Below are 20,341 nucleotides of genomic sequence, written 5' to 3' on the forward strand. Positions count from 1 at the left end.
TCTTTTTGCACCCATAGCCTCTTCAAATTCCTTCACAATTTTGCCTGGGTGGCTTCAGCCGAAAGCAGAAATGGCAGGAAGTAATTGGGGCAGATTCCCAAATCTATGCCCAACTGGGAATCCAATTTTTCTCGACAGGAGATGAGCTGAGCTGAGTGAATGACGCCATCTAGTGTCGAAGAACAGATTGGCTCCAAAGAGCAACGATTAGCAAAAGATTCCTCTTGATTTGGGCACTAGAAACACGACTTCCAGTTTCTTCTTCCCTTCTTTTCACATATTTTCTTTCCTCACTTCCATGTCTGTACTGAGTCAATTCTTATTTACTCCGCCAATAAAAACAGACTTGACTTTTTGTTTTTTGAGACAGAGTCTTGCTCTTTCACCAGGCTGGAATGCAGTGGCACGACTCACTGCAACCTCCGCCTCCCGGGTTCAAGCAATTCTCCTGCCTCAGCCTCCCGAGTAGCTGGGATTACAGGCTCCCGCCACCACACCCAGCTAATTTTTGTATTTTTAGTAGAGATGGTGTTTCTTCACGGTGGCAGGGCTGGTCTTGAATTCCTGACCTCGTGATCTGCCTGCCTTGGTCTCCCAAATACAGGTGTGAGCCACCGTGCCTGGCCAAAAAACAGGCTTTACTTTTTTAAAAAAAAGATCTCAATTTTGCACTGCTACCAGGCAAAAATCAGTAATGCCAAGAGTTGAACGGCATAGGAACGTGCACAGGTATTACGTGTAATAATTTGCAATACATTTGCTTAGGGAAGTTGTAAACATTTTCTCTTGTGGGCCATATAAATCAAATGTTTCTCTGCCTTCCCACAGTTCTGTATCCACCCCATTTTCCCGGACAGGGCAGATGAAAGTGGTTTTGTTAGCGTGTTATATAGTCTGACAAACAATCCTAACTCATTCTCAAGTTTTATTTTGCTTAACGGAAAATGGTAGAAGAAAATGCCTTTGCATAACTTCCCAGTGAATGGGAGATTTCATTGTTTTCCATAAGTTGAGGGCTATTTCCTGTTTTCTTTTTCAATTTTTTGTTTTTTGAGAAAATCAACACTTTATTGAGATATTTTAAAGTCAAATATCTAATATAAAAAGTTTGCATTGCTTCAGCTTGTTTTCATTTAAACCTGTAGTTGTCCTTCATTTGCTTCTGGCATTTTTTTCTTTTTTTCTTTTTTTTTGAGACAGAGTCTCACTGTGTTGCCCAGGCTGGAGTGCAGTGGCACTCGGCTCACTGCAACTTCCGCATCCCCAGTTCAAGCAATTCTCCTGCCTCAGCCTCTCAAGTAGCTGGGATTACAGGTGCATGCCACCACGCACAGCTAATTTTTGTATTTTTAGTAGAGATGGGGTTTTACCATGTTGGCCAGGCTGGTCTTGAACTCCTGACCTCAAGTGATCCACCCACCTCGACCTCCCAGAGTGCTGGGATTACAGGTGTGAGCCACTACACCTGGCCTACTTCTGGCATTAAAGTGCTCTAGTTTTGGTAGAATCTTCTCCTTGACTTCAGGACCCTCTCCACATTTATCCCCAGTCTATAACTCACATATTTCATGTTTTCAAACAGAAAACCATAATTCAGGAGTAAACACCATCCTCTGTAAGATGTGTCACAGGAGCAGCCTGAAATCTATTAGGCAGTCATTCTGAAGCTGTGGTGAAATGGAAGGGAAGCTAATGTTGCAGCTATGGAGATGAGATCCAGGCTCAGGATCACGCTTTTTCCAGAATACTTTTTCAGTGTTTCCAAAACCAGCAAGAGCCATCTAGAAGCCTCATCTCCAGACCGCCGGACTACACAAAGGTAAGGCTTTATTTGAGGGGTGGGCCCTGGGTTTTGCAGTCGAGTCAGCTGCTATCTGTATGAGCAAGACTTCATCGGTAGCTCTACTGGGCTCCCCCTCTTCTACATGATGGCAGCAATTTGGCCTTAGAAAATGTGCCTAAGTGACTTCACAGGCTACAGGCTATTTTCCTCATAAGTAGGAATGGAAGATTCCAGTTAGGAAGGTAGAAGTCAGTTTTGTTCGTATGCGGGCCAAACTATTAAAAAATAATAAGGCCTAGGGATTCCCATGTTCTTAGATGCTCAATGAACATTTCAGTTCATCAAACTGTGACCAACTTAAAAGGCTGTGGCATTGTGCTAGTGCACCGGACCCTGGGAAAGTCTGTTAAATCCAAATGATACTTTTTTTTTTTTTTTTTAAAGAGACAGGATTTTGCTTTTTGCCCAGGCTGGAGTGCAGTGGCCTGCGATCACAGCTCACTACAACCTTGAGCTCCTGGGCTCCCCTGTCCTTCTGCCTCAGCCTCTTGAGTAGCTAGGGCTAAGGCACATCCCACCACACCCAGACAATTTTAAAATTTTTTGTGGATGGGTTGTACTATGTTGTCCAGGCTGGTCTCTTACTCCTGGGCTCAAGCGATCCTCCTGCCTCAGCCTTCCAGTGTTGGGATTACAGGCACCAGCCACTGCCCCCAACCCTGCATTATATTCTTAAAGGCAGACCTGAATCCTGTGCGGTGTCAATTCAGGTGTGCACTTGCCCCCGAGCCTCACATACAGGACCCGTTCCTCAGGATGACGCTGCGTTCCCTTGCTTAGAACCTCAGCACCATGGCACCTGGCTCTCCTCCCACGCCCGAGTCTTGTTCTTGCCCATTTCCTAGAGAGGGTTTGTGGTCCAGGCTCCCTGTCACATCAGTGTGTTCCAAACATGGCACCCAAATCTCAAAAGCTGCTTCAACGCTCCCGTGGTTTGGGATACACCTCAAGTTTTAATCTATGTACTTCAAGTTTCTTTTATTCAATTAGATACAACCATCTGACTTTTGGCTTCTGAAACAGAAAAGTCAATTTAGTTCTGTTTTCACTTTACCATGCCTTTTTATCTCAGAATCGTGATGAACTCTGAAATGAACCCTGACGGGGCATGCCTCTATTTATGCTGAACAATAGTCATTTTACATTTTACTACAGGTTGAGTGCCCCTAATCCAAAAATTTGAAATGCTCCAAAATCTGAAACTTTTGGAGCACTTACATGGTATTCAAAGGAAATGTGCATTGGTACATTTCAGATTAGGTACGCTCAGCTGTTAAGTATAATGCAAATATTAAAAAAAAAAAAAAAAAAAAATTCCCAAATCCTTAACACTTCTGGTTCCAAGCATTTCAGATAAGGGATACTCAAGCTGTACCTATTTCCAAATTTCCACTAACTAGCTCTTTGGCAGGTCTACGGAATAAAAATCGATGCTTCTGATTACTTCAAGGCATTATAACCTCAGGAAGTGGTTTCTGAGATGCAACTGAGTTTTTGTGCTATTTTATTGTATTCTTAAATCTTTCAAGATGAATAATCCATGTAGTGCATTTGAGAGGTTCTACCTGTTCAAGAAAGGAAATTTAATATCCGTGACTACTGTATGTCAAATGATTTAGTGCCTTGTTTAATTAGTTCCTCTAGGAGTCCTCTGCACTTATCTTAGGGGAAACGTTGTTCCATTCTTAGTAACATGCCTGTTTGGCCTGTGGTCTGAGGTACTTACAGCTGCTACAGTGGTAAATGTGTCCCTTTTGAAACACTGTTCTGGGGACTTCAGAGATGACTGACTGCAACCTATCACCTCACAAATGACGGATCTGAGGTACAAACTAGAACCTGGGTCTTCTGGGCTCAAAGAACTCTCCTCACTACAGCAGACTGCCTGTTTCCATTTAGGGGAACGAGATGCTGTTTCATAAATGATACCAAGTCCAAGAGAACTCCTTAAGGCAGCTCCAATCGAAGGCTGTCTTGGCTGCTTCTGGAAACAACGGATCACTACTCCCAAAGTCAAAAACGACTAGAACACAGCCTTAAAAATCAAATCATTTAATTGTGTCTTTGAAGGTAAACAATATATGGAGCTGGATCACAACCCCTGAGAATGCCAGAGCTATGGGTCCAAAACATGGTGTGGTATTGTCGGCAGAGTTCAGAAGGGTCTGGACTCTACGTGTTACCAGGCAGAAAACATGATGGAATTCATGCATTCCATTTAGTGATTGTGTAAAATTCCAAACAGACCCCAAGAATCTTTCAACATGGGGAAAATTCAACTTCTGGTTTTACAGAGAAACGAATGAAGAGTACCAAAATGCTTTGTTGATTTCTCCTCATTTTTCTCACACAATCTGAAGCCTGAGCTGACTATCATATCCCCAGCTCACAGCAGCTGAAGCTGCAGTTCAGGTTTGAGCTCAGTCTCCATACGCTTCCATGTAGCACCACAGCAAGAGTGGCCGGAGGCAGAGAGCTCTTGGCGGGCCAGCTTCCTAACAAGCACGCCGAGTGGAAAAGAACCCTCTAGCAGCAGACTGATTTAGTTTGTAAGATTTTAATTTACAAATTAAAAAAGCTATTTAATACATGTTTTACTTTTTCTCCTTTTTCTCCTCTTTCTTTACATCACTCTTTTCCTTATCTTTATCTTTCTCCTTGTCCTCTTTCCTATCCTTTTTGCTGTCTTCTTTCTCCTGCCCTTCTTTCTTCTCTGCATCGCGGTTGGCAATCTTGTTGTTGATGAGGTTGTGCAGGGCGACCACGGAACGGATCAGTGAGGCCAAGTACACTACCACCATCTGGTCGTTGGTCTTCAGGTAAAAGGCCTTGACAAACTCCTGCAGGCTGACGTCTGGCAGCAGGTTGAAGACGTCCTGCAGCTGGTAGATGATCTGGTGGTTGATAGGTAGCTTGCCTGTGGCGACTTTTTCCAGGTAGCTCCTGATATCCAGAAGCTTGGAGTTCAGTCCCTTCAAACCATGGACCTGGTTTGTGATCCGCTGGGACAGAGTGCCCACCGTCGTGTCTTTGATGTCTCTGTAATAACCCGCAGTTAGAAAGGGCAGGAAAAGGCATCGGGTACCATGTTATCACGCAAGTTCTTACATTCTAAGAAAATACCTAGCTTTGTTGGGTGCGGCAAGTTTTTAAAAGAAAAATGTCACTTTTCCATTTGATAAAGATTTAGTTATCAATTACGAAACTGTTATCATTCGGAGCCACATGTTGTATCTTTCTCATCACAGGACATTTTTCAAAAAATAATTAGAAAAGAGAGCTGAAATAAAACCATTTTCACTTAAGAAAAAAAGAGATTGTTTACGTGAACAGTTTAGATCTGCCAGTAACTTTCTGGGTAGCCTTGTACTGAAGCTGTCTCGGCTTTCCTGTTCTTAAAAGGATGGCATTTTCTCTACCTGCATCTCCAGAATATCGAGAAGCTTAAATTTAAGAGATGGTAACTTTTAGAACTGGAAGGAACCTCATTGACTGATAAAACTATGACCCCTTTCAAATAAGGATTATATAGATATAGGATTTTAAAACAAAAGCTACCCCGAGATGAAGATTCTCTCTAGAAAATGGGCTACATTTGTTGAGAAGGACATCTAGTGGAGTGCAGGCCTGCATTCTCACACCTCTCTTCCCTCACAGTCAACATTCTAGTTTCCAGACAAGGTATGCTATCCACAGAGTCATAAATTGTAACTCAAGACATTTACAGTTGATGTAGTTCAAACATTTCAATGTACAGACAAGAAAACAAAGGTCTGGAAAGAGACTGTGATTTGCTCAGAATGGCAGACTTGTTAGTGGATGGCCAGGACCGGAACCCAGGTCTCCATACTCTTGACACAAACCTCTTCCTTACACTGTGTGGCCTCTCGGGCAGCGCATTATTTTGATGCTGTACTAGGCTCTCACCGTAACAAGTGTTCAACTCCAACTTCCTCAGCTTCCTCTGCTCCAATTTCACTGGTCACGTGTTCAAATGTTTTTGAGGTTGGGGTTCCATCCTGGGAGAGGAAGCCTAACTATAATTATTTATTTTCCAGAAACAAACTGACGTGTGTTCCTTTTCGCACCTTGAGTCTTTTGCTTTACGTCAGCTCATTTAATGGGTGCATGACTGAGAATTTTCTATGGCAAGGGTGGGTAAGGCTTGCTTTGAAAGTTTAGCCTTCAAAGCTGACATCACTGTGGTGCTGCTCAGTGATGCAGTCTGCTGGGGCACTGTGAGTTGAGAAAATCTGGAAATTCCCTCAAGCCCACACTTGGGATGGACACACAGGGAAGTCTCAGGTTGATTCTTAAAAGTGTATTGTTCTGGCTGGGCATGGTGGCTCACACCTGTAATCTCAGCACTTTGGAATGCCGAGAATTCGAGACCAGCCTGGGCAACATGGCAAAAAACCCTCTACCAAAAAACACACAAACTAGCCAGGTGTGGTGAAGGGCGCCTGTAATTCCAGCTACTCTGGAGGCTGAGGAATGAGAATCACTTGAACCTGGGAGGTGGAGGGTGCAATGAGCTGAGATCACACCACTGCACTCCAGCCAGAGCAACAGAGCGAGATTATCTTTAAAAAAAAAAAAAGTATATAGTTCTTTCTAGAATGGACAATATACAGAGTATCTGTACTGAAGCAAGTTTGTGCCAGAAAATGTAACGTTTAGCCCTTTTTTGTCTCTTGGATCAAACGATTGCAGAGTGCCCAAACCAATGCAATCAGCATAGCTGGCTTTCTGGCGGTCTGAATTAATCAAAGGATCCACTGGGGACATGGTTCCTGGTGGGCACCCAGTGACATCCTGAAGGGACTCGGAAGATACTTTTCTCAGACTCTGTGCCAGAAGAGGCTGTACGTCTCCTGCAAAAGGCTGTAAACTGTGTGCAAGGGAGGACAGCACGGTGGTAAGAGCACAGGCTCCACAGCCAGGCTAGCTGGGTTCAAATCTGGTGCCGCCATGTATGTAATAAGGGACCTCCGAGACCTTGGGCAAGTCACTCCACTCACACTAAGTGCTACAGAAGTGAGCTGTGATTATTTTATTCAGGATAGGGTTAATCCTGCAAGGGGCATTCTCTTTGCTTTGCATGCCAAGATGGTCAGAACCTTTAACAGTCTTGTAGGATTTCTTGGTAACCTTTATAGGCACTAATTCTTCTTGAGTTTCATCTGGTAACATGACCCGTATATCCCCTTTATCTCCTACTAAAAAAAAAAAATCTTGCTTCATTGGGGTGCGTGTGTATGAGCAACCTCAATTCTTTTTCTAAAGAGGCAGGAGAAAAATTCACTAAAAACAACTGGGTCAAAACAGGGATGAAAGCCCTACTGCAACTAGGTGATACATTGGATCTAAGTTCCCTGGTAGCCAGGCAAAGAGAAAAGCTCCAGGAAGACAGAACTCGATGCAAGGAACATTTGCACAAAGCTATCCTAAAATATCCTTTTCCAAATCTTAAAACTGAAAGTAAGGATAAATACTGCAAATCTAAACCCAAAAGGAGACCGTAATTCATCCCTTAAAGTTTTCATTTGTAAAAGGGGAATGTGGATTTCTGTTTTGTTTTTTTCGGGGACAGGGTCTCACTGTCGCACAGGTTGGAATGCAGTGGTGTGATCATAGCTCACTGTAAGCTTGAACTCCTGGGCTCAGACAATCCTCCCGTCTCAACCTCCTGAGTAGCTTGGAATACAGGCATGGACCATCATGCCTGGCTAATGTTTTTATTTTTGTAGGGGTCTTGCTATGTTGCCCAGGCTGGTCCTCAACTCCTAGGCTTAGGCAATCCTCCCACCTCTGCCTCTCAAAGCACTGGGTGAGCCACTGTGCCTGGATGGAATTTAGATTTCTATGTTCCTCTCCATTTCTAAAATGTGGTGATTAAAAAAGTCAAAGGGGAAAAAACTTAACTACCTTCTTTTGTTATAGAGACAAAGGATTTGTTGACCTGAAAATTGAAAAAAGAAAAAAAAAAAAAAAGCCCATCACCCAATAAGCAGCAAGTCGAACCCCCCAGGTTCATGGCAAGATGACTCACATCATGGACTTCTTCCACTGAAATGTACGCTTCTGTGGGCAGCCCTAGGTCCTTCGGCTTCACATCAATGATAACCAGTACCTGGCCGAGAAACACATCTTAGCAAATCATCTCACGCCCAGCACAAAAGGGGTAATTTCAGGCATTCCTCTCACAATTACTAAAGCTATTTCTTCTATTCAATTAGAAATGAACCAGAATTTTCAGCAAAAATGCATTTTTACTTCAAATGATCTCATCGTTTTTTCTGCTTTTCGATCCCCTTCATTAACAAGCTGAGGGGCAGTACAGTGCCTAGCACAAGGACATTAGAGTCAATACAGCCAAAATTTCAGTCCCAGTCCCACCCCTTACCAGACCTTCCTAACCATTCTAAACCTCAGTTTTCTCATTCCTAAAGAGGATATACAGTTACTGAGAGGATTACATAACTCATACACCTGGTACTTAGCAGGTGTAACCTGTTATTTATCAAATGTATTAGGTTACAGTATACTTCACAGAGCACTACAAATTAACAGAAGTTTATGGAGATAAAGCAGTAAGCAGATTTGCTACTCAAATTCTTCCCTGGATGCTCTTACTTGAGCTGGCTGGCAAAAAATCATTCAAGAGTTTTAAAAATAGCACTTACGGAATTAGGACAGTATCTTTTCATGAGTTCGTTGATGGCAATGTCATTCTTGTGTAGTTTAGGGCCTGTGTGGTACCAGCCAACTATTCTTTCTCTGGCTAGGAAGGAAAAAAATTAGTGGGCTTTAACTATTTCATGAAGCTCGATACGACTCCCTCAAAAAGGATAAGAAGTTATGTCCTTTACCTCTTTGAAAATTCCAGACATATGTACCCTGGTGGTACTAAAACTCTAATGGAAGACTGATTTTACTGGACGGTTCTTCACTTTTCAGCCGCAATTAGAGCGTTATTTCCCCTCTTACCCAAACCCAGGTGGCCTATTTGGCCTTAAATTGCTACTCTAGTTTTTCATTTATTCTACCTTATTCTTCTACTCCCACTCGTCTTACTAAGTGTAGCCAACTGAAAGGGCCTTGATGTTAAAGAAAAGCAAACAGAAGACCCCATACACACAGATCAATTCTATGCTGTAACACCTTAGAACATCAAGACGTACCATTGACTTTCTTAAACATTCCATACATGTTTTCCAAATAATCATGGTCTAAAAACCACACAGAATCGTCTTTGTCATCTTCGTCAAAAGGAACTAAAGAGGAAAAAAAAAAGTTAGTTTAGGGTGCTTGGTAGAAACCTAGAACAAAAGTCACGAGTAAAGACCCTCAGGCCAGTTCTGATTCACTTACGTGTTTCACTTGCCCAACACGATATTAAAATTTTTTTTTTGAGCTGTCCTCAAAAACTGGGAGAGTTCACAGAAAAATCCAGACCTCCAGCTTCTCTTAAAAAACTGGAATACACGGCAACTACCAGCTACAGCCAGGTAGAGGTTGTAGCTCTTTAAAAAAGACTCATGCTTTTCAGTTTTTTAGAAGCCCAGTAATTTCCTGGTATTTTCCATTTGGCGAATGACATTATTAGCTGGTCGTTTTAGACACCAGAGTTAGTGACCTCTAGTCCAGAGGTCATCCAGCATGTTCTTTATTGTTGTTGTTGCTTTAATCATCCAAATAATACATGGATACGTTCTTGTGAAGATTCACACGGGTAAAGTTCCCCATCTCTCCCCTTACTCTACCTATAAGCAGCATGGTTGAACAGTTTGTGGGGGTTGACAAACTGCCAGCTGCCTGTTTTTATAGAGGGTTGCTGCAATACTGCCACTCTCACTGTTTGTTTACATGTTGTCTATAGCAGCTCCTGCACTACAACAGCAGAGAGGAGCAGGTGCAGTGGAGACCACATGGCCTGCAAGTCTAAAGTATTTACTGCCTGGTCTAGTGTGCAATCTTCAGGTTCTCTTTTCTTTTTTTTTTTTTTTTTGAGACGGAGTCTCGCGCTGTCGCCCAGGCTGGAGTGCAGTGGCCGGATCTCAGCTCACTGCAAGCTCCGCCTCCCGGGTTCACGCCATTCTCCGGCCTCAGCCTCCCGAGTCTTTTCTATACTTCAGCAATTCTGAGACAATCTGTGGGTTGTAGTCAAAAGTGGTAACAAAAGTTTATTTTCTTAAAAAGTCAACTGACATTTTAATCATGCTCAGAAGAACACAAAATTTGTCTTTTACCTGCAAAACTGTTCGATACATCAAGTACTTTCTTTTGCCATGAGCCCAAAAGCACACCAACAACGCGCTTCTGATTTCCAACCTTGCCGATTCTGAACGAGAAAACAGATGGTCAGTGTGGATAGGTTAGCACAGAAGCATGGATCCAACAATGAGATACTCAATGGGAAGTTATCAACGGCACAGATACAATTTAGTTTACCTAGGAACTAATCTCTCTAAACCAATGTAATAGGGTTAGGTTGGTATTAACTATAAGGGGCAATTCACAAACTTGGTGCTGACACACACTGGCAGTTTTTACTTAACATTGTGAAGTAATACATGCTTGGGAAAATTTCAGACTTCACAGAAATTTAAAATGAAGAAAATGAAAACTTCCCAGATCTTAGTCTGAAAACACATTTAAGCCATGCTACCACATTTAACTTTTTCTTTGCAGCTTTCTTTCTCCTTTAAACTTTTCCCATCCTGAAATCTTTTTTGGAATAAAGATGCTAGAGCAGGCCAGGCACGGTGGCTCATGCCTGTAATCTCAGCACTTTGGGAGGCTGAGGTGGACAGATCACTTGAGCTCAGGAGTTTGAGACCAGCATGAGCAGTGTGGGCAATGTGGCAAAAACCTGTCTACAAAAAATACAAAACTTAGCTGGGCATAGAGGGGGTGTGCCTGTAGTCTCAGCTACTTGGGGTTGGGGGGCTGGGATGGGGGGACTGCTTAAGCCCAGAAGGTTGAGTTTGAGGCTAGCTACAGTGAGCCGAGATTGTGCCACTGCATCCCAGCCTGGGCAGACTGTGTCTCAAAATAAATGAATAAATAGGGGAGGGCTGAATGAGAAAGATTTTACCTGAGAATTTTTATCTCCATTTCAAGCCTCCTCAGTCATTTTCTCCTAAGGAGTTACAAGTGCTTCACTTACATACACTCATTTCCTTGGTCTTCAGGAAGCGTTCTTTAACCACTAGCAAATGTGTAACACAGAAGCACAACTCTACACTTAGGAAACATAAAAGCCACTGTTACTTACATTTTCTTAACCGCTGCTAGTTTCACATTGGTTTAATTGTAGTATTTTTCTTAGCATATAGTTGGCAAATCTATAAATGGTTACTAGGTTTGGGTTTGAATTAAACAAAGTTAATGATTCTGTATTTCTGGTGCCTCTAATTTTCAGGGGCGGGGGGGGGGGGGGGGGGGGGGGGGGAAATTGAGTTTCCAACTTCAAGGGAAACTTCCATACTCATGGGCTTTTGTTTTGGTCTACCGAAGTCCATTTGTGTTTTTAAAACCCTACACTTACTTGAAAGAGAACCTAGTGCTCTTCTTTGTTTTTGAGACAAGGTCTCACTCTGTTGCCCAGGCTGGAGTCCAGTGGCACAATCTTGGCTCACTGCAGCCTCTACTTCTCAGATTCAAGTGATCCTCCCACTTCAGCCTCCCGAGTAGCTGAGACTACAGGCACATACCACCACACTTGGGTAATTTTTTTTTTTTTTTTGGTAGAGAAGGGATTTTCACCATGTGGCCCAGGCTGGTCTTGAACTCCTAAGCTCAAGCAGTCCACCCACCTCAGTCTCTGAAAGTGCTACGATTAGAGGCATGTGCCACCAGGCCAGTCTAAAAGCTAGTGCTCTTAACAAGTGCTTGAATAGAACTGAAATGGTGCCTGCCCCTAGTATCCCATGGGAGAAAAATAGTAATTCCTCTACTGTAGAAAAGCCAGCATATCCTAGGCTGAGGGTCCTTTTATGGCTCCAGCTGTATTAGTTGCACAGAGCAAGTCGCAGGAGAATGGACACTCTGCAACTATGGCTTTATAGCAGATGCTCTGAACTGGGTCTTTACATTTGCCAATTCAACTAACAATCTTGTAAAACTTAGAAACATGTGCAACAGGTCTAGCAGGATGAACAGCCAAAGCCAAGGGGTGGTGGATGTACACCCTCAAACAGTGAGCTTACTAGATGACCTCTCAGATGTTTCCTTACCTTATTCATTATGGTCCAAATCTCCAACTGGTCTCTCTCTCTCTCTTTTTTTTTTTTTTTTCCGGAGACAAGGTCTCACTCTCACCCAGGCTGGAGTGCAGTGGCATGATCTGAGCTCACGACAGCTTCGAACTCCTGGGCTCAAGTGATCCTCCCGTCTCAGCCTCCCAAAGTGCTGGGATTACAGGCGTGAGCCACCATGCCCAGCCTCATGTTTTAAAAAAAAACAAACGGAAACCTCATCTATCTATCTATCTAATATATATACATCTGTATATAATCCATATATACTATATATACATATGTACTTTTTTTTTTGAGACGGAGTCTAATCAGATTCCCATTTAAAAATGTTAATGGGTTAAAACCACAGCTGCTCCAGGAAGCCCTTCCTGGTGCTGAGCATCATCCAGATTTCGATAACAGGAACTCGGTCAAGTGAAGACAAACATAGATATGAACCTGGGGGCAGGGGTCAGGGACAAATTGAAGCTAGCCCCCTCTGCCCGACTCCAGCATCATCCAAGCACCATTCACATTTCGGTGAAATTAACTTGGTTAAACAAGGATAAACATAAATACGACCCTGGGGCGGGGGTCGGGGCCAAATGAAGGTAGCCCCCCTGCGCCCCACTCCGGCATCATCCATATTTCGGTGAAACTAACTCGATCAAACGAAGATAAACACAGATAGCCTGGGGGCGGGGCTAAATGAAGCTAGCCCCCTCCGCCCCACCCGTGCATCATCCAGACATCATTCACATTTCATTGAAACCGACTAGGTCAAACGAAGATACGACCCTGGGGGACAGGGGTCAGAGCCAAATGAAGCTAGCCTGCCTCCGCCCCACCCTGGCTTCATTCAGATTTCGGCAAAACGAAGTGACAGACACGAGCTTGGGGGCGGGGGTCAGGGCCAACTAAAGCTAGCCGCATCCCCCGACCCCCGGCATCACCCAGATTTCGGTAAAACGAACTTCGGCAAAACGAACTCGGAAAGGGAACTCTGTAAAACACACTGGGTAAACGGAACAGGCAGCCCAGGTCCCGGAGTGGCGGCGGCTGGAGCAGGGGCGGGAGGTTGGATGACTCCGGCATCGTGAGCCGAGGCTGGTCTGCGCTCCTGAACAAGTAAGGGTCACCAGCCGCCCTGTCTGCGTCCCCAGGTCGCCCGCGGCCGCCGCGCCATCCCCAGCGTGCCCGTGACTCAGCAGCGGCTGCGCCGCCGGCTCCGCTATAGGCCGCTCTCTCACCGGTTGAAATGATCCACCACACTGAGCAACACCAGGGGGTGGACCACCACCTTCTGCACCGCCAGCTCCGGCATCGCGACACACCCCGCTCGCCAGGCCTGGTTCCCTGCCTCCCGCAAACACCGGCAGCTATAGCGATTACCGGGGCGCTTTCAGGCCCAGCGCCTCTTTTTCCGGTTCGCCAGCCCTCGCGCGACCTTCTTCTTCCGCTCCCAGAGTGCCTCGCGCGGCGGGCCCGGATCTTCGCCACCGCCGCCATTTATGGGCGGGGAAAGGGCTCGAGAAAGGGCGGGGGGGTGGCCCTCTGGTCCCTTGCCTTGCGTTTCCCTGGACTTAAGGGCCGAAGGGACACTGGTGACTTTACCTCCTGGTATTGGTCTGCACCGTCACCTGCAGAGGCATTTCGCCTCAGTTCCTTCCCAGCACCCACCACCATTAAAGTAAATAGTTAACAGTTTCCTTTTCCACCACCCGGGAAAAGCTCACTTTTGCTTCAAGTCAAAATCCTCCGGGATTTCTGAGAGGAACTTTAAATCTCTAAGATTAGAGCACGCTTTTAATGTAATTTGGTAATTTATCTCACTCTCATTTTCATTGCCGGGGGAATTTCTCCTTTATCTTTACTGTGGACACTTTGCAATGAACGTGGCAACCTGCAGGTTTCCACGGGTCCTTATATTACTGCGTAACTAGGGCTAGAAGAACGCAATTGTGCCTTTGCTTTTGAAATCAAAATTTACGTAAGCGTTGAAGAAAAGATGGAAGGCAGTAAGGAAGTATGTTGTGATATTTAGCTAGGAAAGAGAAGAGGACGGCGACCTGGGAAACTAAAGGAGACAAGGACTTAAGCTTATTTGCAGGAGGCAAATTATAAGAAAAATCGTACAGGTGTATATCGTCTCAAGTTGCTGTTTTTGTAAACGAAAACAATACTTCAGCAACCTGAATTATTTACTTATTTTTTGTTCTGTCTTTAAACAAATTTTGCTTTCACTTTATCACCAGAGGATTTTCCCAACATTTTGGCCTCTTGTTTTTTAAGGTGGACTTCCTTATCTCCAAATGTCAAGGGACACACTTAGTCTCTCTTATTTGTGGGTGGTGAAAAACATTAGCAAAGATTATACTGAAATTTGGCCACCAATGAGAGACTTTAATGTAGTCAGGAGTTTTAATTTGTCTGCATGTGAATTTGTCTTCTGTCTGCAACTTGGCTTTATTTTCAGATTTTCTGCTAGATCCACAAGGAAGTAAATGGCAGGATATGCTTAATATTCGTAATTAATTGAAGAGACTCTCAATGCTATTTTTATTTTTTAATTTAATTTTATTTTTTTGTACAGTTGGTGTCTCAATGTGTTATCCAAGCTGGTCTCAAACTCCCAGCCTCAAGCAATCCTCCCACCTCAGCCTCCCAAAGTGCTGGGATTACAGGCATGAGCTACTGTGCCAGGCCGTTTATTCTTAATTATAACTAGAAAGATATAAGGGTTATGTTAATGGGGAAAGAAAACTAAGAGTTATTGAATCTATTGAGTGCCTTATAATATGCCAGCCCTGGTTCAGACACAAATATTTAATTCTTTTAATTAATGTTTCTCAAACTTTGATATGCTTACAAATCACCTGGGGACCTTGTTAAAATACAGATTCTGATTCTGTAGGTCTGAGATGGGACCTGAGATTCTGCACTTCTAACAAGCTTTCAGGTGAGGCCTGTGCTGTGTTAACGAGGCTTGTAACAACCTTACAAAGTTGGTATTTTCTCATTACAAATGAAAATTGTTGCTCAGATATTGCTCTCGAGGTGGGCTTTTTCTGACACTTTGAAAAAATTTCATCTTTCTCCCCGTACTTATGTGTTTCTACTTTAGTTTTCTCTATAGTTTTTACCACTTGTGAATGGTTTGTAGAATTTACTTATTCTGTTCATTGTCTTTGTCTCTCATTAGAATGCAAGCTCTTATTTAGTTCGTAAACTCCTGTTTACTTTTTTTTTTTTTTTTGGTAAATGAGACAGAGTCTCGCTCTGTCACCCAGCCTGGAATGCAGTGTGGCACAATCTTGGCTTACTGCAACCTTCACCTCCCAGGTTCAGGCGATTCTCATGCCTCAGCCTCCCAAGTAGCTGGGACTACAGGTGAGGTGCCACGATGCCCTTCTAATTTTTCTATTTTTATTAGAGATGGAGTTTCACCATGTTGGCAAGGCTGGTCTGGAACTCCTGAACTCAAGTGATCTGCCGGCCTTGGCTTCCCAAAGTGCTGGGATTACAGGTGTGAGCCACTGCAACTGGCCCCTAGTTTACTTTTATATTTTCAGTGTCTTGAAAAGTGCCTGGCACATAGGAGACACTCAGTAATTATTATATAAATAAATAGTTATGGTAATGAAATGGAAGATGACAATAAGGCTCAGACATTGGGAAGGATCATTCCAAGATCACATTGCTGGTCGGGATCAAGCCAGGTTTCTGTGACCCCAGTTCCTAATTGGGTGGTGCGCCTGCTTGCAGCAGTCTTAGGCAAAATAATTGCGTTAATTTTATTAAGATACTAAATTTCAAACTTTAGAAAGTAATGTGTTTTATTTCACACTGAGTTCACTTTGCAGTTGTACAGACTAAGTAAGCTGTTTCGAAGCTTATTGGGTGTCTCCAATCCTGACTCACTGAAGCAGTGTGGAATTGACTATGAACTTAAAAAATTATTCTAGTTACACATGATCATTGTGGAAAAATGACACTGTTCAGATAAATAAAAATGAATATAGAGCTGGGCATGGTGGTCTGTTCCTTTAATCCCAGATACTTTGAAGGCTGAGGTTGGAGGATCACTTGAGCCCAGGAGTTCATGACCCTTCTGAACAGCAGGACCTTGTCACAAATAAATAAATTGAAATAAATTACAATCACCTGAAATCTTACCACATACAGAAAACTAAGATTAACCCTGGCCCAAAGTGCTATTATTTTTTTTTTTTTTTGAGATGAAGTCCCACTCTGTCGCCAGGCTGGAGTGCAGTGGCGCAATCTCGGCTCCCTGCAACCTCTGCCTTCCAGGTTCAAGTGATTCTCCTGCCTCAGCTTCCCAAGCAGCTGGGACTGTAGGCGCATGCTACCATGCCCAGCTAATTTTTTTGTATTTTTAGTAGAGATGGGGTTTCACCATGTTGGCCAGGATGGTCTCGATTTCGTGATCTGCCTGCCTTGGCTTCCCAAAGTGCTGGGATTATAGGCGTGAACCACCGTGCCCGTCCTAAAGTGTTATATTTCTTTCTTTTTTTTTTTTTTCCTGCCTCAGGTTTATTTGTACGAATAGCACAGGAGGACCCCAGCCCCATGCAGATGGCAGCCCAGAGGTGGGGGTGGGGGGTCGCACCAGTCCTTCTGTCCTCACGTTGGCAGACAGAGATACCTACTCTGTAGCCTTTGTAGTGGCCTAAGTACCTTTGGGAGCCTGAGCTGGAATTGAAGCTGGAGCTGCAGCCTGGGCCTTGGTTTGATCCTTGGCCTTGGCCTTGGCCTTTGGCCGGCACAGCCAGAGCCCCTTGGCAACGCGAGCACGAGCACACTTCCCAGGCTTGGGGTGGGCAATGTAGGCAAGTCGATCAAGCTTGCGGCTAACACCCTTTGGGATCTTGGGCTTAACCTCCTTGGGCTTTACGAGGGCCTTGACAGCCTCGGCACGTGCACTCATGGCCTTGGCATTGTTGGCCTGCATCTTCTTTAGGCCCTTCTTGTTGTGCTTCTTGGCAAAGCGCATGTTCCTCAGGAACTTGGGGTCCACCCCCTTAAGAGATTCGTATCTTTGTGATCGGGGTTTCTTGATACCATTTCTGTTCCATTTTCGGGACTGGTTGTGTGTGGTGTGGTTCTTGGACTTGGCCATGTCTGCACCTTTAGCCGCGGCTCCCGAAGCGCCTAGTAAAGTGTTATATTTCTTAAGGAACTTCAGCATTAGCTTCCTAGTTTGTCTTTTTGCCTTCCAGTTTTGACCTTCTCCCATCTCCATCCTCCACTCTGCAGCCAGACTTATTTTATTGATTGATTGATTGATTGAGGCTGAGTTTCACTCTTGTTGCCCAGATCTTGGCTCACTGCAACCTACACCTCCTGGGTTCAAGCGATTCTCCCACCTCAGCCTCCCGAGTAGCTAGGATTACAGGTGCCCGCCACCACGCCTGGCTAATTTTTGTATTTTTAGTAGAGACAGGGTTTCATCATGTTGGCCAGGCTGGTCTCGAACTCCTGACCTCAGGTGGTTCACCCACCTTGGCCTCCCAAAGTCCTGGGATTACAGGCATGAGCCACCATGCCCAGCCTTATTTTAACATTTTTAATTTATTATTTTTTTCAAGAGATAGGGTCTCTGTCACCAAGGTTGGAGTGCAGTGGCGCAATCATTAGCTCACTGAAGCCTTGAACTCCTGTCTCAAATGATCCTGCTTTGGCCTCCCAAAGTGTTAGGGTTATAGGCGTGAGCCATGGTGCCCAGGCCCAGACATATTTTTAAAACACCCTTTTTAATGGAAAATCCCTAGCCTGTGCAAGAGTAGGGAGAATAGTATAATAAAGCCCATGAACCCATTACTGAGCTTCAAGTCTCCCTCACTTTTCTTACCTGAACCCTAGGTTTTTTTCTTATCCTCTCCTTAAAGGTAGGCACTGGTTACTAGTTTTTGGCGAATCTTTTAGAAAGTTTTTTAAAGATGTACCTTTTGGCATCTATATGCAGAGCTTTCAAAATATGCAAATAGACCGGGCACCGTGGCTCACACCTGTAATCCCAGTCCTTTGGGAGGCGAAGGCGGGTGAATCACAAGGTCAGGAGTTTGAGACCCGCTTCGCCAACATGGTGAAATCCTGTCTCTACTAAAAATACAAAAAAAATTAGCCATGCATGAAGGTGGGCTCCTGTAATCCCAGCTACTCGGGAGGCTGAGGCAGGAGAATTGCTTGAACCTGGGAGGTGGAGATTGCAGTGAGCCAAGATCCTGCCACTGCACTCCAGCCTGGGCGACAGAGTGAGACTTTGTCTCAAAAAAAAAAAAAAGAGGAAATGGAATTTAACTGTATATAAAGTTCTGAAATTTGCCCTTTTGAGCTAATAATGTGTCATTAGTACACTTCCTTATAGCAAATCTAGGTCTACATCATCATTAATAGCTGCATAGAATGGATTTGATTTCTTCATAATAGACGCCTTCATCTACTCAGAGGCCTGGCTACAACATCATTCTCCATCAGCCTCTGTAGGCCTGGAAAGGGCAAAAGCTGTGCCAATGATGTTTCTAGAATCTTTAATTTTTCCACTGAGATAATGACTCTTTTGCACTGTAGACTTTGGCAGTCTTCTATAACCAGTATCTCTGATGTTTTTCTCAATACTCATTTAACAATTTGTTGGGCACTAACTCTGTGCCACTGTTCTAAATACTGTTTATATAGGAATAAACAAAACAAAGCTCTTGCCCTCTTTGAACTTACAGTCTTGTTAGGAGAGATAGACTATAAGCAAATAATAAATACAAATCCCGTATAATATCCCGTATGGTATCAGAAAGTGTGCTCAGCCTGTCACACCTGTTCACCTTGATCAAATGTGGCAGGCCCCCATGAATCATGCATCTCGGCGTTCATGCCCTGGTGTTGTCTCCAAAATTGACTATGAGCTTGGGCATGTGACTTGCTCTGGCACATGAGATATTAGCAAGTGTAATACCAACAGAGACTTGAGTAATACTCATGTTGCAGCTTGTTCTCTCGGAATGCCTGCTCTTGGAACCCTGAGTCACGTAGAGAAATCTGGCTACTTTGCAGGGGAGACCATATGGAATAGAAGATGAATGCTTGGCCATTCCCCAGTTATCCCAGCCATTCCAGATGGGGTTCCAAGAAATGAGTGAAAAAACCATTGTGGATATTCCAGCTGTAGTAGATAGCATGTGGAACAGAAGAACTGCCCAGCTGAGCCCAGCCCAGGTTATAAAATTCTGTGAAATAATAAGTCATCGTTGCTGTTTTAAGTCACTAAGTTTTGGGTGGTTTGTTGTGCGGCAACAGATAACAGAAAACTAGGCAATTTGTGAATTCTTTGTGAACATAAGGTTCTTGGTAAATCAATTATCTGTCACTCAGTGCTTGGTTATGTAGCTGCTCCCTAAATGTTAGCTCCGTCACTTACTTTCTCAGTGTCATTTGCTGCATTTACTCTTTCATTTGAGGGTTATTTAGGGCTGTCATGGAATATTGCTCAGCTCAAGTGATATGATTAGAGTCTGAAGAAGTTCCTAAAGCTAGGCAGCATTTTGGAAGCATCCCAGCAGGACTGAGTTTGAGAGTGTGGAGAAACTGGAGTGTGGTAGAGAATAAATTCTTGATGCCTCTGGCACCCTTCCCTGTAAGCTTTCTCCCTTTCATCTCCTACTGTGAAGGTAATAGAGAAAAGCATGGGCTGTGAGTCAGATCTATATTTGAATTTTGCCTTTCCTATTCACTGGCTAGGATATTTTAAATGGGTCACTTAATCTCTCTACACCTGAATTTCCTCTATGTAAAAGAGGGATGATAATAGTGCCTGACTCAGGTGAGGGGAGCCGGGGATGGGAGATGACTGGGCTGCACTGAGCAGAGATGTATTTAAGAGAGTAGTGAGAAATAAGTTTACGTTGGTTGGGTAGGACTGGGTTATAAAGGGCACAGGATTTTTATTGTAAGTCAGAAAGTGATATGAAAGAAGTGACATTTTTAGAAGGTTAATCTGGTAGTAGTATGTTAAGTAGATTAACAGGAAGAAAGCTAGTGCTGGACGTGGTGGTGGCACCTGTAGTCCCAGCTACTTGGGAGGTTGAAGTGGAGTTCAAGACCAACCTGAGCAACATAGTTAGACCTTGTCTCTGAAAAAAGAAAGGAAATTTTTTTTTTTTTAAATTTAAGAGAACTAGGAATCAGGGAAGCGTTGTTAGGAGGATTTTAAATAATTCTGTATGAGGTGACAAATACC

General features: G+C 43.9%; 2 protein-coding genes across 2 annotated transcripts; both read right to left on the reverse strand.

Annotated features, from left to right (window-relative positions):
* Positions 1–3,879: 3,879 nt before the first annotated feature.
* On the reverse strand, positions 3,880–13,551 carry PSMD7 (proteasome 26S subunit, non-ATPase 7). The gene is made up of 7 exons (XM_025370136.1): positions 13,338–13,551; positions 10,096–10,187; positions 9,028–9,120; positions 8,530–8,627; positions 7,896–7,976; positions 5,771–5,862; positions 3,880–4,882 (listed from the first exon to the last, which is right to left on the reverse strand). Exons 1-7 carry the CDS (start codon positions 13,409–13,411, stop codon positions 4,438–4,440), a joined length of 975 nt encoding a protein of 324 aa, XP_025225921.1. The 5' UTR covers positions 13,412–13,551; the 3' UTR covers positions 3,880–4,437.
* Positions 13,552–16,615: 3,064 nt separating this feature from the next.
* On the reverse strand, positions 16,616–17,258 carry LOC112614040 (60S ribosomal protein L29-like). The gene has a single exon (XM_025370137.1). It carries the CDS (start codon positions 17,225–17,227, stop codon positions 16,778–16,780), a length of 450 nt encoding a protein of 149 aa, XP_025225922.1. The 5' UTR covers positions 17,228–17,258; the 3' UTR covers positions 16,616–16,777.
* Positions 17,259–20,341: the final 3,083 nt, after the last annotated feature.

This window comes from Theropithecus gelada, chromosome 20 (assembly GCF_003255815.1).
Source record: "Theropithecus gelada isolate Dixy chromosome 20, Tgel_1.0, whole genome shotgun sequence".
Taxonomy (NCBI): Eukaryota; Metazoa; Chordata; class Mammalia; order Primates; family Cercopithecidae; genus Theropithecus; species Theropithecus gelada.